The sequence below is a fragment of the Pistacia vera genome, unplaced genomic scaffold, assembly GCF_008641045.1.
Source record: "Pistacia vera cultivar Batoury unplaced genomic scaffold, PisVer_v2 Contig117, whole genome shotgun sequence".
NCBI lineage: Eukaryota > Viridiplantae > Streptophyta > Magnoliopsida > Sapindales > Anacardiaceae > Pistacia > Pistacia vera.
The window spans coordinates 2,458,378-2,476,940 of NW_022195215.1; the positions used below are offsets into that span (position 1 = coordinate 2,458,378).

At 37.4% G+C, this 18,563-nt stretch overlaps 3 protein-coding genes and 2 pseudogenes across 3 annotated transcripts; 3 read left to right on the plus strand and 2 right to left on the minus strand.

Annotated features, from left to right (window-relative positions):
• Positions 1–5,376: 5,376 nt before the first annotated feature.
• On the minus strand, positions 5,377–6,081 carry LOC116106734 (annotated as a pseudogene).
• Positions 6,082–7,952: 1,871 nt separating this feature from the next.
• Positions 7,953–9,408, plus strand: LOC116105847 (receptor-like protein EIX2). The gene has a single exon (XM_031392245.1). It carries the CDS (start codon positions 8,075–8,077, stop codon positions 9,398–9,400), a length of 1,326 nt encoding a protein of 441 aa, XP_031248105.1. The 5' UTR covers positions 7,953–8,074; the 3' UTR covers positions 9,401–9,408.
• A 30-nt stretch (positions 9,409–9,438) lies between these two features.
• LOC116106742 (receptor-like protein EIX2) lies at positions 9,439–10,956 on the plus strand. The gene has a single exon (XM_031393071.1). It carries the CDS (start codon positions 9,439–9,441, stop codon positions 10,954–10,956), a length of 1,518 nt encoding a protein of 505 aa, XP_031248931.1.
• Positions 10,957–11,512: 556 nt separating this feature from the next.
• On the minus strand, positions 11,513–12,415 carry LOC116107733 (fatty acid desaturase 4, chloroplastic-like). The gene has a single exon (XM_031394032.1). It carries the CDS (start codon positions 12,413–12,415, stop codon positions 11,513–11,515), a length of 903 nt encoding a protein of 300 aa, XP_031249892.1.
• A 1,298-nt stretch (positions 12,416–13,713) lies between these two features.
• Positions 13,714–18,328, plus strand: LOC116105910 (annotated as a pseudogene).
• Positions 18,329–18,563: the final 235 nt, after the last annotated feature.

The window sequence follows — 18,563 nt, forward strand, 5'->3', positions numbered from 1 at the left end:
TCCCAAATCAGCCTCACGAATTGGTTCATGCCCTGCAGGCCCAATAAAGAGAAGGTTGATGAGGCAAGAGGACTCAAATGAAGGTGCTATGATGGCTGCTGAAAAAGGGTTGAATGTGCAGGAAGAAATAGGAAATTGCTAGAGACAAGAGAGGAAAAGAAAGAACTGATGGACAGCGTGGAAAACCAAGTGGAGGCAAAAGGGATTGGAGATGTGGCTGTCCAAACTCAAGCAGGTACCAAGATCATTTCAAGTGTTTTATTTGTTCCTGAAATGCACAAAACCTGTTAAGTGTAGGTCAAGTTGGAGAAAAACACACCTTACATTTTCAAAATCATGCTTGTGTAATAATGGATGTGAGGGAAATGAATGATGAGTATTAGGGGTGCTAGGAAAAGCTTCTCGATAGAGTGGAGAAAAACCAGGAAACTTAGCACTAACTAGTAGGGTTGATGAGTCTGATTTGTGGCATAAAAGGTTTGGCCACTTTCATAACTTGGGAATCAAAGAACTTAGGCAAGAGAAATGGTGTTGGAGCTACCTGAAATAGAAGAGAAAAAATCCTTATGTACAACCTGCCAACTTGGCAAACTTAGCAGGCCTCATTTCCTTCGGATCAAGCCTAGAGAGCAAGTCACAAGCTGCAATGACCACACGGTGTGTGTGGTCCAATGAAGACTGAATCCTTAAATGGAGCAGGTACTTTGTACTCTTCATTGATGACTACAAGGGTGGCTTGGGTGTATTTTCTTAAGCAGAAAAATGAAGTGGCTGCTGTGTTTAAGAAATTCAAGTTGCTGGTGGAATGAAGCTGGAACCTTGATCAAAACCATAAGAAGTGACAACGGGACAGAGTACACCTCAAATGAATTCAGCAAAATTTGCAGTGAAGCTGGAATTCAGCAGCAGTTCATAGCGCCATACACCCTCAGCAGAATGGTGTTTGTGAAAGAAGAAACTGAACCATTATGGAAATGGCTAGGTGCATGATGGCTGAAAAAAATCTTCCTAAAGTGCTGGGCTGAAGTGTTAATACAGCAGTTTTTTCCTAAATAGGCTGCCCACCAAGGCAGTCAAACATCAAACACCAATTGAGGTGTGGAGTGGAATCAAACCAGTAGTCGGGAGCTTGAAAGTATTTGGAAGGATAGCCTATGTAATGATCCTAGCAAGCAAAAGATCCAAATTGGATGATAGGCTGAAATTGGGATTATAGGCTATAGCAGCAACTCTAAAGCCTATAGAATTTATGTTCCTAAGTCTAAGAGATTGTAATCACAAGAGACATAAAGGTGATGAGGAGGGAGTATGGAATGGGAAGAAAAGAGAGTTGATGTGCAGGCGAATCAAGACAGGAAGATGATGATGGGGGTCGATTCAAGAGGGAGATCCAGATTAGGAAGAAGACCTGCTATTAGAGGGACAAGTCATTGGTGATGTATACGAAAGGTGTAATATGGCAGTGTGGAACCAAGATGTTATCTTGAAGCTACAAAATCTGAATTGTGGAGGGCCACAATGCAGGAGGAACTCAGCATGATTGATAAAAATCAAACTGGAAATTGGTTCCAAGACCTGAAAAAAGGAAAGTAATTCAGGTGAAATGGATTTTCAAATGAAAATCAATCTAGATGGCACAATCTTAAGCATAAAGCAATGTTGGTTGTGAAGGGCTTTGCACAGCAACCAGGTATTGATTTTTCAGAGACATTTGCCCCGATAGCTAGGAAGACACAATTGGCTGCTGTGGCACTTGCAGCTCAGTTTACTGAAAAATTTTCCAGCTGGATGTCAAATCGGCATTCCTGAATGGGTAGATTTTAGAGGAGATTTTTGTGGAGCAACCGGAAGGCTACAAGGTTGAGGGCAAAGATGATCATGGGTATCTGCTAAGGAAAGCCTTGTATGGCTTGAGCAGGCTCCTAGAGCTTGGTACAGCGAATAAATGACCATTTGTGCAGCCTTGGTTACTCTAGAAGCCCAAATGAACACACTTTTACATAAGGAAAACTGAAAGGGGTTTGGTTGTGGGTCTCTCTATGTTGATGACTTATTAGTGATTGGAAGCAATCCTGAAGAGCTGGACCAGTTTAAGTTAGCCATGCAAACTGAGTTGAAATGACTGACTTAGGATTGATGAAATATTTCCTAGGCATGGAGATAAGGTAGACTGCAGGTGAGATTTTTGTGTGCCAACAAAGGTATGCAACCGAGCTTCTCATGAAGTTTGGAATGGACAATTGTAAACCAGTGGATACCCCACTGGTTCCAACCTGAAACTAAGCAAAACTAATGGTGTAGAAAGGGTAGATGAAGGGAAATACAGAAGCTTGGTGGGAAGTTTGTTGTATTACAAGACCAGACCTGAACTTATGTTCACTGCAAGTTATCTTTCAAGGTTTATGAGCAAACAAGTGAACTGCACTTTAAGGCTGCAAACGTTGCTGAGGTATGTAAAGGGAAAACATCAGGTTAGCATCTGTTTTAGGAAAGCTGAAAGTCTGAAATTGGTGGGGTATACTGATAATGACTGGGGTGGATCCCTGGATGATGCTAGGAGCACCTCTGGTTATGTGTTTTATCTGAATAAGGGTGCAATTTGCTGGCTGTCAAAGAAGCAAGAGACTGTGGCACAGTCTACTGCTAAAGCTGAATATGTCTCTACTGCAGCAGCAGTGAACCAGGCTGTGTGGCTTAGGAAGATGCTGGATGATTTGCACCATGTGCAGGATGGTCCTACATTAATCTTGTGTGATAACCAGTCAGCAGTGGCCATGGCAAAGAACCATGTGCTCCATGGCAAAACCAAGCACATCAAGGTTAAATATCATGCAGTAAGGGAGGCTGAAAAGTGTGGTGAAGTGAGTTTAATGCACTGTAGAGGAGAAGAGCAAGTTGCTGACATTATGACAAAGGCCTTGTACAAATCCAAGTTTGAAGCCTTAAGACTAGAACTTGGTGTTTCCAGCCAAAGCATCAAGGTGGAGTGTTGAAGGTTGATGCTGTGCTAGAAGTATGTTTTGATGTTGCTAAAAGTTTGAAGTTATCTTGTTGCTGCAAGATGGACGTGCATGGTGCTGTTTTAAGTTCAGTAGTTTAAGTTTATTTTGTCATCTTGTATGTTAATTTTGAATTTGATGACTTAGCTTACTTTCACCAATTTGTAATGAAGTTGTTAGACTTGAGTGGTTTAGCTGAGATTAAGTAAAAGCTTACTGACAGTAGTAGAAATAGTAAGCCAAAGTATGTTATATGCAGGTTTTGTTACCTAATGAAATCAGATCATTTTTTCCTTCCATTCTCTTTTCTTTGCACATCCGACATTAGTAAAAACACTAACATCAAACATAAAGTGGACTGGTTCTATGTAAGCATGGAAGTTGAATTTGTGGTGGGCTTCTGGAGTTCAACAGAAGATGGAGGTATGTGCATTATCATTTCTTAGACTGCCTTGGAGACAAAGTTAGCAGTGTTCTAAGAAAATGTGGCTAGGTTTTTTATTTTTTATTTTTTTTCTTAAAGAGTTGTGTGTTGCTTTATGTACTTCAATCATCAAATAAAGTATAAGCGATAATTCCCTGAAACAGGAAAACAATTTTTTTCATGAATTCATTCTCATTTCCAAACATTGATTATCTTGTTTTACAATGGCTTAAAGCCCTCCAAGTTTCACATAGCTAGACATAATTAATGGAAGAACAAATATACACGGATCATTAATTAATAATAAGCAGAAGAGCCATGTTTTTCGGAACAATACCTTTATCCCTGAACTGTCAACTTAATAGTACAGTACTTTACATTGATGAAAATGAGTTTTCTGGAAATGTTCCAAAATGGATCAGTGAAGAATTTACAAGAATGACAATTCTCAACCTTCGTTCGAATCAGTTTCAAGGTCTCTTACCGATAAAACAATTTTATTATGAACTCAATTAAAACGTATATCTAACCTTCCCTTTTATAAGTTTTAAAGGGATAATTGACAACAAAAGTTACAAGAAGTTACAAAATAATAAAACTGAAAATAACTTCCATTTGAGTTTATCTCAAACTGAAATTTTTGGGTCATGCCTCTACCAAAAGATTCATACTTCAACACTTTGCATCAGATCCAATAGCTGCCACTCTTCATCTTGGTCAACGCATAAAAGCAGACTAATCACCTGTTTTGAAGAATAGAATAAGCTCTTCTTCGTGTGTTGCAATTTCTCTCTGCTAGGGTTCATATTTGTAATCATAATCTTGTAATCCTTGGGCGATCTGTTGAATCGTGGTTAGAAGGTTATGTTTCCTTCAACGGTAGAGAAGCTGGGTTAGTTTTCTCTTAGGATTAAGGGTTACTGTGATTGGGTTGAGTGATTAGGCTGTAGAGAGGGGTTTTACGATTTCTTGGCTGTGATTGTAATCTGTAAACACTTGATTTTAGTGCAGCAAACCTCAGTATTCTGAAGCTCAACGTGGATGTAGCTTGTTTAATTTTGAACAAGTGAACCACAGTATAATCGTGTTTGTTCTGATTCTTGGTATAATCGTGTTTGTTCTGATTCTTGGTTATTTGTGTGTTTGTGTTCTTGTTTGGCTCAGTGTTGATTGTTAGCAATTAGATGTTTGTTCAGACTCAAGTTACAACAACCTATTACAAGTTAAATGGGATAATTCCTTCCGGCACTGAACTGCAAAGCTTTGATGCATCTTCTTTTATGGGCACTGAACTTTGTGGACTCCACTTGATAATTGTACTACATCTGATCCAATGCTTGATTATGAAAATGGTGATGGTAATGAACATGAAGTGGACTGATTCAATCGGCCCTTTGTTTGTCAACAAAAGATGGAGGTATGTGTACTGTCATATGCTGGATCACCTTGGAAAAAAAGTTAGCAGTGTTCTAAGAAAATGTGGCTAGATCTTTTTCGGAGCCGTTTGTTAGTTTTTGAACTTCAATCATGAAAAAAAGTATTAAGAGATCATTCCCTGAAACAGGAAAACAATTTTTCATAAAGTTTAAGAAATTTATGAAACCGTAATCATTTCCCAACATTCAGTAACTTTTTTAACAGTGGCTCAAAGCCCTCCAAGTTTCAAATAGGTAGACATAATTAACTTAGGAACAAATATACAAGGATCATTATTAATAATGAGCAGAAGAACCCTGTTTTCTGGTAATCACATCACAATTTCTGCTGATTTTTATTGATTCCTTGCTGAAGAGAAACTCTTTATCCTGAGTAATCTTGTAAACAAAGAAGGTGTGTTCTAAATTCAGGTCACACCACAATCTTCTCCCTGCAGATTTTTATTTATTTTGTATAGCAGAAAAAAAAAATTGATCAGGGCGCTGCAACTTGGGACGGAGTCTCAGCTTCTTCAGTCTACTCAGAGCTGGGTTCACTCCAGGATCGGGGTCGAACGCCAAGTTTGGAGAACAAGACCATCTCCAATACTTCAAACACCTTATGCTTATCCATCTTGCAATGCCACCACCAATTGCGGCAGCTTGTTCTTAGTGACATGAGCCCAAGCATGAAATTGCTGGCTAAACATAATACAGCCTGCGCAGACACTCACGAATCCATTAATCGTTCCATCATTACACATGATAGCCAAAGGTAGCACTGTCAAGGTTATGGCTTTAGCCAAGGCATGCAAATTGTTAGCAAATTGGGGCCTGGTGATTGTCCAAGGCCACCTATGGTGACCATGGAAAGCATCAATTTGTGCACCAAAAATTGGTGTTGAGGCATCACCATAATTATCAATACCCCAGTGGTACACATCGGACCCAAGATCAGCCAAAATGTAACCAACGAAGCCTGCCAACATGGGCTCGAGCCAGACATGAGAAGAGGTTGCAGCCACCATAGATTTGGCTAGGCAAACAAGCACTGTGGTGCACCCAGTTGCGACCCAAGCTCGATGAGCCCATGTTGACTGCAAAGTTGGGTCATTGCAAAAGGAGAAGAAGTTGCTAGCCGTGGCTCGAGGATGGGCTTAGGCTTGGTAGTAGTAGTTGCTGAGCATGTGACACGGGTACCGTGGCTTGGCCGATAACATTTTTGGTGGGGTAGGGTAGGCATTGAAGAGTACCGGCTCTAAGATAATCAAAACAAGAGTGCAATGAGAAGCTATATATAAACAAGTTGACAGAAATGAAAGGCAAATATTTCTAATTCTTTCTATAACTTGTGTGCAAATTAATCAACTTTTAGGTGGTCCATGAGTTAATTTCATTTTTTAGGTAACTGTGGTATCCAAACCCACATTGGAGTCTGCTTGAACATGCTATAAGCCCCCACACTGAAGCCTGTCTAATCCTTAAGGCTATGGAATATCCTACATGTCCAATGGACCAAAAAAAGTCTAACTAATCCTCAGGATCACAAAACATCATATAAGCCCAATGGCCCAATGGACCAAGAAAGGCAAATATTTCTAGTTCTTTTTATAACGTGCAAATTAATGAACTTTGAGGTAGTCCATGAGTAATTTCATTTTTTTTTTTTTTTTATTTGGGTAACTGAGATATTCAGGCCCACATTAGAGCATGCTTAAGCAACAAGGCCACAGAACACCCTACAAGCCTGCACATTGGAGTCTGTCTAATCCTTAGGGCCACGGAACACCTTACAAGTCTAATAGATAAAAACTTTTGGGTGTATTGCTAAAGAGGTCCTGAGTTCGAGTCATCTCGATTGCTAGTAGGGATGACCATTAAATGATATATCGAATGTTAACTTTAAGACTCTGATAGATTAGTTGAAGTAACGTATGTCACAAAAAATAAATAAACAAATACAACATACTAGCCAACTAAAGTTCGTTGACCCTCGTAGCTTTATGCTACTTTTCCAGTTAGTGTCAACAAGCTCAACATCCATGGTTCTATTTCAAGTAAAAGTCAATGTACAGATATATATAAACAGTAAAATTTGACGTGTAGAACAAGTAAAAAACTTGAAAAGGTTTTAGTAATTGAATAAGCCAAAGGAAGACAAAGGCACGAGAAAAGAAAAACGAAAAGACCATAATGATAGTTGTTGACAACCCAGTATTAAATGAATGCACTATTAGTGAAGATAATTGATATGACTTGAACACGGTAAGTTGAACTCAAAGACCACAATGATAGTTGTTATTGACAATTCAGTATTAAATGAATGCACAATTAGTGAAAGATAATTGATATGACCCAAAAACGGTAAGTTGAAATCATGTTAGCATATGACCCAAACATGGTAAGTTGAAATCATGTTAGCTGCAATGGTGTTATTTACCTTCTGCAGATTGATCATATATTTATTTACATTATTTGCTTTTCTTACATGTTATATCTACATTTGTATAAATTGTGACACATTGTATATAAAATATACATATCAAATACAAAAGTATTCTTTCTCTCTATTTCTTGCTGTCTCTTTCTCCCGGCATATTCAGCAACTGAGTTGCTTCTCCTGTCCATCCAGCCTCTCCTTGGCATACTTCGGTAGCCTTACTACCCTCTCTTGCCACTCCAATTCCAGGTTCTTACAATAGTGCTATTAAGTCTTGGTCAACTGATATTAACGCATTGATTGATATATTACTCTGAAAAAACCATTTTTGACAGTAACCAAAGCTTAATTATGAAATCAATAATCGGATCAATCCAATACAGATTCGTGAAATTTTATGAAGGTTTATCTTTATATATTACCTTAGTCTTGTTTATCTTCTTTATATATGGAATCCTTTAGATTTTTTAGCTTCTCAATAATAAACTTTCCTGGTTAGCTGTTTACTTTCTTTTGTCTTAGCAAATAAGTTAGAAAAATCAAAGCTTAGCTGTCCTCTTTAATTGACTTATAGTCTACTCTGGTAATAGTATTCCACACGGACAACTATGGATAATTTTCCACATTAATTTGATTTTCAATGACACTATAAATAGCATCCTGTTGGGGAAGTTCTCATGCACATTTCCTTCTTGTTACAAATTTAATTCAAAGGAAACCATCATGAGTGCTGTTTCTGCCATTCTTCTGCTTCAGCTGATTATTACCATAGCAACCATCAATATTAGCTTCTGCAATGGAAGCTCTTACAGCGGTTGCATTGAGAGTGAAAGATAAGCACTTTTTACGGTTCAAGCAAGATCTCAACGATACTTCGAAGCGGCTCGTCTCCTGGACTGGTGATGGCAATTGCTGTAAATGGGTTGGTGTTGTCTGTGACAATTTGACAGGCCATATCCTTGAGCTCCACCTTCGAAATCCTTTGAGAGCTGGCTCACCAGACGCGGAATATGAAGCCTATGAGAGATTAAAATTGGGTGGTAAGATAAATTTCTTTCCATTGCTTGACTTTAAACATTTGATTCACTTAGACTTAAGCGGTAATGATTTTGAAGGTGCTCAGATTCCTAGCTTTCTTGGTTCTATGGGGAATTTAAGATACCTTAATCTCTTTAGAAGTAGATTTCAGGGAGTGATTCCTCATCAACTTGGAAATCTCTCAAATTTGGAATATCTTGACCTCTTTTGTAATGGTTACAGTGAGTTTTCTGTTGAGAATCTTTTTTGGGAGTCTGATCTTTCTTTGCTACAACATCTTGATTTGGGTGGTGTTAACCTTAGTAAAGCCTCTAATTACTGGTTGATGGTGACAAACAAACTTGGTTCTTTGGTAGAATTAAAATTGTCACGTTGTCAGCTCCACCACTTTCCTCCGCTATTCATAGCAAATTTTTCGTCTCTTTCTACACTTGACCTTTCCTATAACAACTTCGATAGCTCTCTGATTCTTAGTTGGATTTTTGGTCTCAGTCACCTGAACTTGCTTGATATAAGTTCGAATAATTTTGCAGATCCAATCCCTGATGGACTTCAAAACTTGACATCTCTCACACATCTTGATTTATCTCTCAATAGTTTCAATTCTTCAATACCCAATTGGATCTACAAATTTAGTCGTCTGGAGTACCCTTCTTTTGGCTGGAACAACTTGCAAGGTACAATTCCAAGCGTTTTGGGAAACCTAAGTTCTGTCAATCTCCTTTATCTGTCATTTAATAATCTTGAAGGGAGAATCCCAAGATCATTTGAAAGGCTTTGCAAGTTGAGGTCAATCTTTGTACAGGGTGCCAAATTGAGTCAAGAGATATCAGAGGTCTTAGATATTTTTTCAGGATGTATCTCAGATGGCCTAGAGTTATTGGAATTGAGTGACAATAAATTTTATGGTCATTTGACCAATAAACTTGGGCAATTTAAAGATTTAAGCAGGCTTCTATTACGTAACAACTCTATTTCTGGTCCTATTCCATTATCTTTAGCAAATCTTTCATCTTTAGTAGATTTAGATCTTTCTTGCAATAAATTGAAGGAACTCTTCCTCAAATTCACTTTACCAGTCTGAGTCAATTGTTGTACTTTTCTGTAAGTAAAAACTCATTAATGTTGAATGTCAGTCCTCATTGGATTCCTCCATTTCAACTATTGGAGTTAGAACTGGGATCTTGTTATGTAGGACCTCAATTTCCATTGTGGCTTCATACACAAAAGCACCTACTTCATCTGGATATGTCAAAATCGGGAATTCAGAATACCATATCTAGTCATTCTTGGAAATACTTTTCCAGATTTATATTTTTAAATCTATCTCACAACCACATCCATGGGAAGGTTCCGAATTTTACTAAGGCTTATCGCCTTGAAGTTCTTGATTTAAGTTCAAGTAATTTCTTTGGACCACTGCCTCTCATGCCCTCTGATGTTTTTGGACTAGATCTTTCCAACAATTCTTTTTCAGGAACCGTGTCTCATTTTTTGTGTTATGGGATGAATGAGTCAAAGTTAATGCAATTTCTCATTTTGAAAGACAATTTTTTGTTTGGAGAATTACCTGATTGTTGGATGAATTGGGAAAACTTGTTGGTCCTGAATTTAGGTAATAATAAGTTTACCGGTAACCTTCCAAGCTCCATGGGAACTTTAAGTTTCCTCCAGTCGCTACACCTTCGCAAAAACAACGTATTTGGAAGGATATTGGAATCACTTGTAAACTGTTCCAACTTAGAGACTCTTGATGTTGGTGAAAATCAGTTTATTGAAAATATGCCAATATGGATCGGGGAAAGATTTCCAAGTATGAAAATTATGAGCCTTCGTTTTAAGTTTTATGGTGTTCTACCATCTGAACTTTGTCATCTGGCTTCAATGCAAATCTTAGACCTTGCTCATAACAATTTCAGTGGAATCGTGCCGAGATGCATCAATAACTTTAGTTCCATGGTAACAATAAACTATTCTGTAGGTGATCAGATACCGTATCAGTCTGAATTTTTTGTGTCTATCGAGTACGCATCACTTGTGATGAAGGGGAAAGCAGCTGAATATAGTACTTTTCTTAATTTGGTAAGAAATTTAGACCTTTCCAACAATAAATTTGCCGGTGAAATTCCTACAGAAGTCACAAATCTTGATGCCCTACAATCACTGAACCTGTCATACAATTTTTTCACTGGAAAAATTCCCGAAAACATTGGTGCTATGACATCATTGGAGTCCCTTGACATCTCTGCAAACAAACTTTCTGGTGAGATCCCAATTGGTATTTCAAGTTTGACATTTTTAAGTCACTTGAACTTATCCAATAACAAGTTGAGTGGGGGAATTCCTTTAGGCACTCAACTACAGAGCTTTGATGCATCCTGTTATGTGGGAAATGATCTCTGTGGACCTCCACTGCCTCAGATTTGTACTACGACTGTTCCAACACCTGACTATCAAAACACTGATGGTAATGAGCATGAAGTGGACTGGTTCTATGTAGCCATGGCACCTGGATTTGTTGTGGGCTTCTGGAGTTTGATAGGGCCTTTGCTTGTCAACAGAAGATGGAGGTATGTGTATTGTAATTTCTTGGATCGCCTTGGGGACAAAGTTAGCAGTGTTCTAAGAAAATGTAGCTAGATCTTTTTCGGAGTTATGTGTTTCTTTATGTACTTTAATCATCAAATAAAGTATTAAGCAAGCATTCCCTGAAACAGCCAAAAAAATAAAAAAATAAAAAAATACTTTTACATGAAGTTTAAGTAATATATGAAATCTTGCATACTCATTTCCCAACATTGATTAACTTGTTTTACAATGGCTTAAAGCCCTCCAAGTTTCACATAGCTAGACATAATTAACTAAAGAACAAATATACAAGGATCATTAATTAATAATAAGCAGAATAACCCTGTTTTGTGTTAATAACATCAGGAATTCTGCCGAAAGAATACACTGCATTTGATTCGAAGGACACATACAACATTGTTTTGTTTATAAACAGAGAAGCTGTGTTCTAAATTCAGGTCGCCCCACAATCTTCACCCCGTAGAATTTTGTTTATAAATTGTATCTAGCAGAGAGACTGATCCATAAAAGTAGCAATATTGTTTTGTTTTCCTCCTTCACCTTATCCATCAAAAAGAAAAAGGAAATGGCCATAAAATTATCAAACCCTCAAAAAGAAAAAAAATTATCAGCGTGCTGCAACTTGAGAAGGAGTCTCAGCCTCTTCAGTCCACTCAGAGTTGGGTTCACTCCAAGACCGGGGTCGAAAACCAAGTTTGAAAAACAAGACCATCTCCAAGACTTCAAACGCCTTCTGTTTATCCAAAAACTCATTCCAAACTCCACTTACTATGCAGTAATTGTTGTTGTAAGGCGGCCTGTGATGTGCAGCATGTTGTGACCGCGACACAAGCACCCCTGCATCCTGTAACGCCACCACTAATGGCGGCAACTTGCTCTTAGTACCATGAGCCCAGGCATGAAATTGCTGGCTAAACATAATGCAGCCTGCGCAGACACTCACAAATCCATTAATACTTGCATCATTACAAAAGATATCCAAAGGTAACACTGTAAAGGTTATGGCTTTAGCTAAGGCATGCAAATTGTTAGCAAATTGGCGCCTGGTGATCGTCCAGGGCCACTTATGATGACCCTGGAAAGCATCAATTTGTGAACCGAAAATCGGCGTTGAAGCATCACCGTAATTATCAATGCCCCAGTGGTAGACACCGGACCCAAGATCAGCTAAAATGTAACCAACGTAGCCTGCCAAAATGGGCTCAAGCCAGACATGAGAAGAGGCTGCAGCCACCATGGACTTGGCTAGTGAAACAAGCACAGTGGTGCACCCAGTTGCGACCCAAGCTCGATGAGCCCATGTTGACTGCAAAGTTGGGTCATTGAACAAAGGAGGAGAAGCTACTAGCCGTGGCTCGATGATTAGCTGGTTAGGACTGCTCGACCTGGGCTCAGGCTTGGTACTAGTAGAGGCTGAGCATATGACACGCGTACTGTGGCAAGGCCGATGCCATGTGAGGACATATTCTAGGGACCTCAATGAACATTTTTGATGGGGCAGGATAGCCATTGAAGCGTACTGGCTCTAAGAGAATCGAAACAAGAATGCAATGAGAAGCTATATATAAACATGCTGAGGGAAATGCATGAAACTAGTGGCTTAAAACAGAAGTGGGATTTCCATGGAGAGACTGATAAAAGAAGAAGAAGAAGATTGTGGTGCAAATAGAATATGCGTGGGGCTATAGGGTTCTATAACTTGTGTGCAAATGGAACCATAGAAAAAAGTAATCAACTCTGAGGTGGTCCATGAGAATTTAGCCCCCTTTTGAGCCGTTGGATTGGTTTTAGCTTAGAGGCAAGTGAGGACCGGGATTTGATGGGAAATATGGTTGGAGGATGGTTCATGAGGAAGGATAAAGCTTTGCGTATGTGGTTGAAGTTTGTGATCAAAATTCTTCCTCCTGTTTTGTTATCTGTGAAAATTGTAAGAGAGAGTTGGGATAGTGCCTGACGGTCAAGGAAATTTGTCTCTTCCTTGAATTAAAAATCAAACCTTAGGGTCACCTAATACAATAACATTATGACTTATCTGAGCTAGGGTGTTAATGAACTTTAAAGATTAGTCGAGAAAAAAAGTATTGTAGAGGAAATCAAAGTTGCAAGCTTAGTTGAGGAAAAAAATATCTAAAAGAATATTCAAAGTTGCAAGCATATTACTCTAAAGAACTTGAGAAGGAGAAATGCCTCGATACATTTTTCTTACTACATTTGCCAATTTGAATTCACAATTATACTTTTTTTTATTGTTTTAAATATCTTCGATAATATTACCAAATTTTTCAGTCATGTTCTAATATGTAAGAAGTAATTTATAAATCGATTATGAAAAAACTTGATCTGAATTCCAAACTTAAGACTCTTAACTTTATTTAAACAAATCACAGTATCATAAACATTGAGTAATCTAATGTGGGTTTGTTTACCTTTTCAAAAGAAAAAAAAAAAAAAAAAAAGTCCCGATTATATGAGAAAAGTTAGGTGGAATAATTTCATAATTTGTTTTAACATGGAGGTTGTAGTTCCCTACAAGTAATAAATGATGGTGACGTTAAAGAAACTGTACAAGTTATGATACTCAAGACAAGAGAAACCTTTAGTAATAGAAATTTCAAAGGTACAAAAATATACTAAAAGGAGTATGTAGAATAGAAATATAAGTTTTAATTAGTGTTTGTTTTTCTAAACTTAGACCATGATATGGTACAAAAACTATAATACAATTTCAACACTAATGAATTTTAATATAATATAAAATATTAAAATATACAAATTATTCAAGTCTAATTAGATGTATGATTAATCGTTATAATGAAAACCTTGAATTTTGCAAAAGCGACAATGCTTATAAAATAACAAACCAAAATTAATGGCTATGCGTCCAAGAATCATCAAGCGAACCAGATAGAATATGCTTAAACGAAGAACAACACTTAAACCAGTGTTGATTTCTCGATTCTGTGCCTTCAACTCCGATCATGGCGCCATCTCCTTCATCTTCTTCTCTTTGTTTGACGCTTTTCACAATGTTATCGCTTCGTTCACGCACGCAACCTGTTCGACGAAATTACCCTTTCACCCTCGCGATGTTCTTCCTCTGTTGCCCCGAGGTCTCGTGGCCAATCTTGAACTCGCTCAAAGGCGCGGCGGACTTGCTGCGGCGTTTGTGGGTTCTGCCTCCTCGTTAAATGACACCGTTGAGTGGAAGGGTGCGTGCTTTTATGAGAACCAGGCGTGATGGAGTTTCATAATAAGTCTGGCTCTGAGTTTGGTGGTGGGACTCTTCATATCAAGGTACTCCTTTCTTTTTTTTTTTTTTTTTTTTTTTGGGAAATTGTTGTGGGTAATTGGATTTTGCTCATTCTCTGGTAAAGTTGGCCTTTTTTTTTTTTTTTTTTTTTTTTTTTTTTTTTGTTTATATTGTGTTAGAGAAAAGGGTTGCTAAAGTTTAGGTTTTTCGAATTTACTTTCATAGATTTTGTGGTTTTGTTTTGGTGAAATGGTGAGACTATTGGGTCTGTTTATGTTGCGTGATTTTTGACTTTCTGGAGCTGAATTTGAGGTTTTCTCGAGTTTATGGTTCATTAAATAATTTGATTTGAATTGTTTCTTGTACTTATAACTTTGGTTGTATTTGGTTCTGTTAAAGTTTGTTGTCTTGTGAATATTTAGGTTTTGTGGATAATGTTTTTGTAGTTTAGTTGAATTTAGGAATTTTGGGTTGTTTTTTGTTTAGGTATCAAATTTGATTGTGCTTTTCAGCTTCTTGCCTTGTAATTTTACTTTGGAAGTTATATAGTTGTAGTACTGCTTGTGTCTCTTATCGGTCAGTAAAAGAATTGGTTGTTACATTTCCAAAACTTAAAGTACTTAAAGAAGTATCTATGTGCTATCCAGGTTACCAAAGCTCATAGTTGGACATGCATGGATCTTTATGTCTTTGCAACTCCGTACCGTGTGTCTTGGGACTACTATTTTTTGTCCCGGGAGCATACTTTTGAATTCAAAGAGTGGGAAGGGAAAGCCGAGTATGAATATGTGAGTTTCAACTTTCTATTATTCAGAACTTACCCCTTATTGTAGACAGTTTTGAAGTTGAAACACATATTTGTTTTCTATTCTGTGTGTGTACTTTATATAATATCAGGTGAAAAACAAGGGAGTTTCAATCTTCCTCATGCAAGCTGGGATGCTTGGAACCCTTGAAGCACTATGGGATGTCTTTCCTCTATTTACTAATACTGGATGGGGTGAGAGCTCCAATATTGGGTTTCTCAACAAGCACATGGGAGCTAACTTTGAAGAGCGTCCTAAGCCCTGGGTTACAAATGTCAGTGTTGAAGACATTAAATCTGGCGATTTCCTTGCAATTTCAAAGATCCGTGGAAGGTGGGGAGGTTTTGAGACTTTGGAGAAGTGGGTCAGCGGATCTTACGCTGGTCATTCTGCTGTTTGCTTAAGGGATTCTGAAGGGAAGCTATGGGTTGGTGAATCAGGGCACGAAAATGACCAGGTAAAACCATAGACTTTCTAAGAAATGATGGTATTATAGGACTCCATTGAGTTTGAAACTGTTATGAGGTCCTTCATGGTCATTTTATTTCTTAAATTTCATTTTACTTCCAGTTAGAACCTTTTAGTCTGGTATTATCAATTATGTAGTGCAAAACTGTTGCTGGAGCTATTTAGTTGTGGCATTGCTATTGAATGTTTCATGCCTTATTTACAGAATTTTTTTTTTTTTTTTTTGGGTTGTTACAATTAAATGTTTTATTTATCCTTATTTGTTTCCCCACTGTTCTGCCTTCATTGTAACATCCTCAACATAACTAGTTCTTTTAGTTTATAGAAAACAACAAATCTGTTGCTAAATCTCTTAATACGAATGATTAACCACATGCAAACAGCCTATGAAGGGATTAAGTGAGTCTTGAAATGCTGTTCTCCGAAAATTTCTTGTTACCTGATATTTTGGATTATGCTAGAATTATATGGGCTAGGAAATCAAGTGGTTGGCTGATTATATACTTCTGTTAGTCATTAGATTAATACTGAAGTTTTGCCTTTCATTTTTTCAGGGTGAAGATATAATTGCAGTGTTACCCTGGGATGAATGGTGGGAATTTGAGCTGAATAAGGATGATTCCAATCCCCATATAGCATTGCTTCCTTTGCATCCTGATATTCGAGCAAGGTTTAATGAGACTGCTGCATGGGAGTATGCTTTAAGCATGGCAGGAAAACCTTATGGTTATCATAACCTGATATTTAGCTGGATAGACACTATAGATGGCAATTATCCACCCCCTTTGGATGCTCATCTGGTAATAAATTTTTCCGTATCTGAATATATGTGTTATGATATTCTCTTCTTTCCTTATATTTCCTTCTTTTTCATTGTCTAATCAGCTTTTCACTTCTTGACCACAAGTTTTATATCTGATGATTTGTCGTCTACTCATTCTTTTGAAAGTATTTGTTGTGTTGGTGATATTAACCTCTATTCTGTCATTGTGAGCTTTACATGTTGCCTCTGGAAAACAAGGGGGTGCACCAAGAAAATGGCCCAGGAGATTTTGTTTCATTTGTCTCTTTGAATTTCTTTATTAAATCCAGTGTTCAAGCCTTCATAGGCACAATAACAATTCTATATTACTAATAATGCCATGGCCTCCTTGTTTTCTGTCTTTATCAGATTGAAATCTTAAGATGTTATATTTCTTCGACTGCTAACCAGTTTTATAATGGTTATAATTCTAGTTGTGCTTTCCATCTTGTGTATTTGCAATTGAATTTTATGAATGAATATAGTTTCTCTGTTCATGGTTAACAGTTGAATGCTAACATTATGGTCTTACAGGTTGCTTCTGTTATGACTGTGTGGAACCACATACAGCCTGCATATGCTGCAAATATGTGGAATGAAGCCTTGAACAAGCGGCTTGGAACTCAGGTATAATAAAAATTATTTTCCATTTCCCAGATCATGCTTCTCGTTTTAGATAATTAAAATGTCTTGAAATCATGGTGCTTCATGCATCAAACAATTTACTTAGTAGATAATTCAGTTTGTGAACTTTGGTAGGACAATTAACATGGTAAACATCTTTATTTTAGATCTTTTAGATTAGACATTTTTCACTTAAGTATTTCATGAGCAAAACTTGGATAAGATGGCTTAATCTTAACACCGGTCCCTTGTCTACAAAAATGTTAGACTACTTGTTAAGTGATTAAGCAAATTATTGTTGAAATACAATGTGCAACATGTCATTATTGAATACTTGATTAAGTTTTATTGTTTTTTACAGGATCTTGATCTTCCCGATTTATTAGTAGAAACTGAAAAGCGTGGGCTATCCTTTGATGAACTGCTGACAATTCCTGAGCAGGATGATTGGGTTTATAGTGATGGGAAGTCAACATCATGTATTGCTTTCGTTCTCGAAATGTATAAGGAGGCAGGATTGTTTGATCCAATTGCTAGCTCTATTCAAGTCACCGAGTTTACGGTTCGTCTATCTAGAATGCTTGCAACCCCACTTATTTACCAATAAATGTATACAATGCTTTTAGGCTAATTTTGGCTGTCAGAATATAGTATTATTTTCCATTTGCTTACGAATAATCACCTAGGATCAATATACCCCACCCAAACCTAGGCCACCTGAAAAGCATGGTAGAGGAAATAACACAAACATCTCTCAAGATGGATGACTATTGACCTTCTATAATCTATTGTCAATGTATATTTTATCTTATGTGCATTAAAAAATCAATAATTATTTGACAACAAAGTGTCAAAAGTTAATGTAGAGATTCGTTAGGTTATTTAGGCTAACTCATTTATGGTTGAAATTGCAGATTAGAGATGCCTACATGCTCAGGTTTTTTGAGAATAATTCAAGCTGTCTGCCAAAGTGGTGCAATGATAATGATGATGTGAAGCTACCTTATTGTCAGATTAAAGGAAAGTATCGTATGGAATTGCCTGGATACAATACCTTGGACCCATATCCTCATATGAATGAAAGGTGTCCGTCTCTGCCCCCGAAATACGCCAGAATGAAGAACTGTTGAACAGCTCCAACTCATATCCTCACTGGAATAAAAGGTGTCAATAATCTCTGCCACTGAAATACTCCAGGCAAGAGGACTGCTGAACAGCATCAATTTGATTTTCCCTTGGAATTTGTTCAGTTACGGTTGATGTGATACTGGTTTTTGTGCGGATATCCACAATATATATTGTTTGATAGATGATTAGGAGAGATGCCAAAAGAAAACAAGTTTGACTACTGATGTATATATGGTGATAGGAATTTGAAAGACCACCTCAGCTATCAAATTGTTGTACAATGTAAACAATAGAAGATGATTTGTAATTATATTTTTTGCCAGTTTCTTAGCATTTGCAGTTTTATCTGTTTAGCGGGATTGATCTAGCGTTGCAATATAGAACATTATTATTAGGGTAATCTTAGCTAGAATTAGATTTGTGATTGGCAATTTCATTTATCTTGTTTGCTTGCTAATCGATATGTTAAGATCGAAATTTAAGTTCAATTTCAGGCTGTAGTTTTGAGCTACAATTGCTCAATTAGTATGCAGAGTCTGCCAAAGAAATGCTGCGATTTCTTCATGTTTCGGACCCTGAT

Coding starts and splice junctions, on each gene's coding strand:
- LOC116105847 (XM_031392245.1), top strand. CDS start 8,075: ATGGAAGCTCTTACAGCGGTTGCATTGAGAGTGAAAGATAAGCACTTT.
- LOC116107733 (XM_031394032.1), bottom strand. CDS start 12,415: ATGGCTATCCTGCCCCATCAAAAATGTTCATTGAGGTCCCTAGAATAT.
- LOC116106742 (XM_031393071.1), top strand. CDS start 9,439: ATGTTGAATGTCAGTCCTCATTGGATTCCTCCATTTCAACTATTGGAG.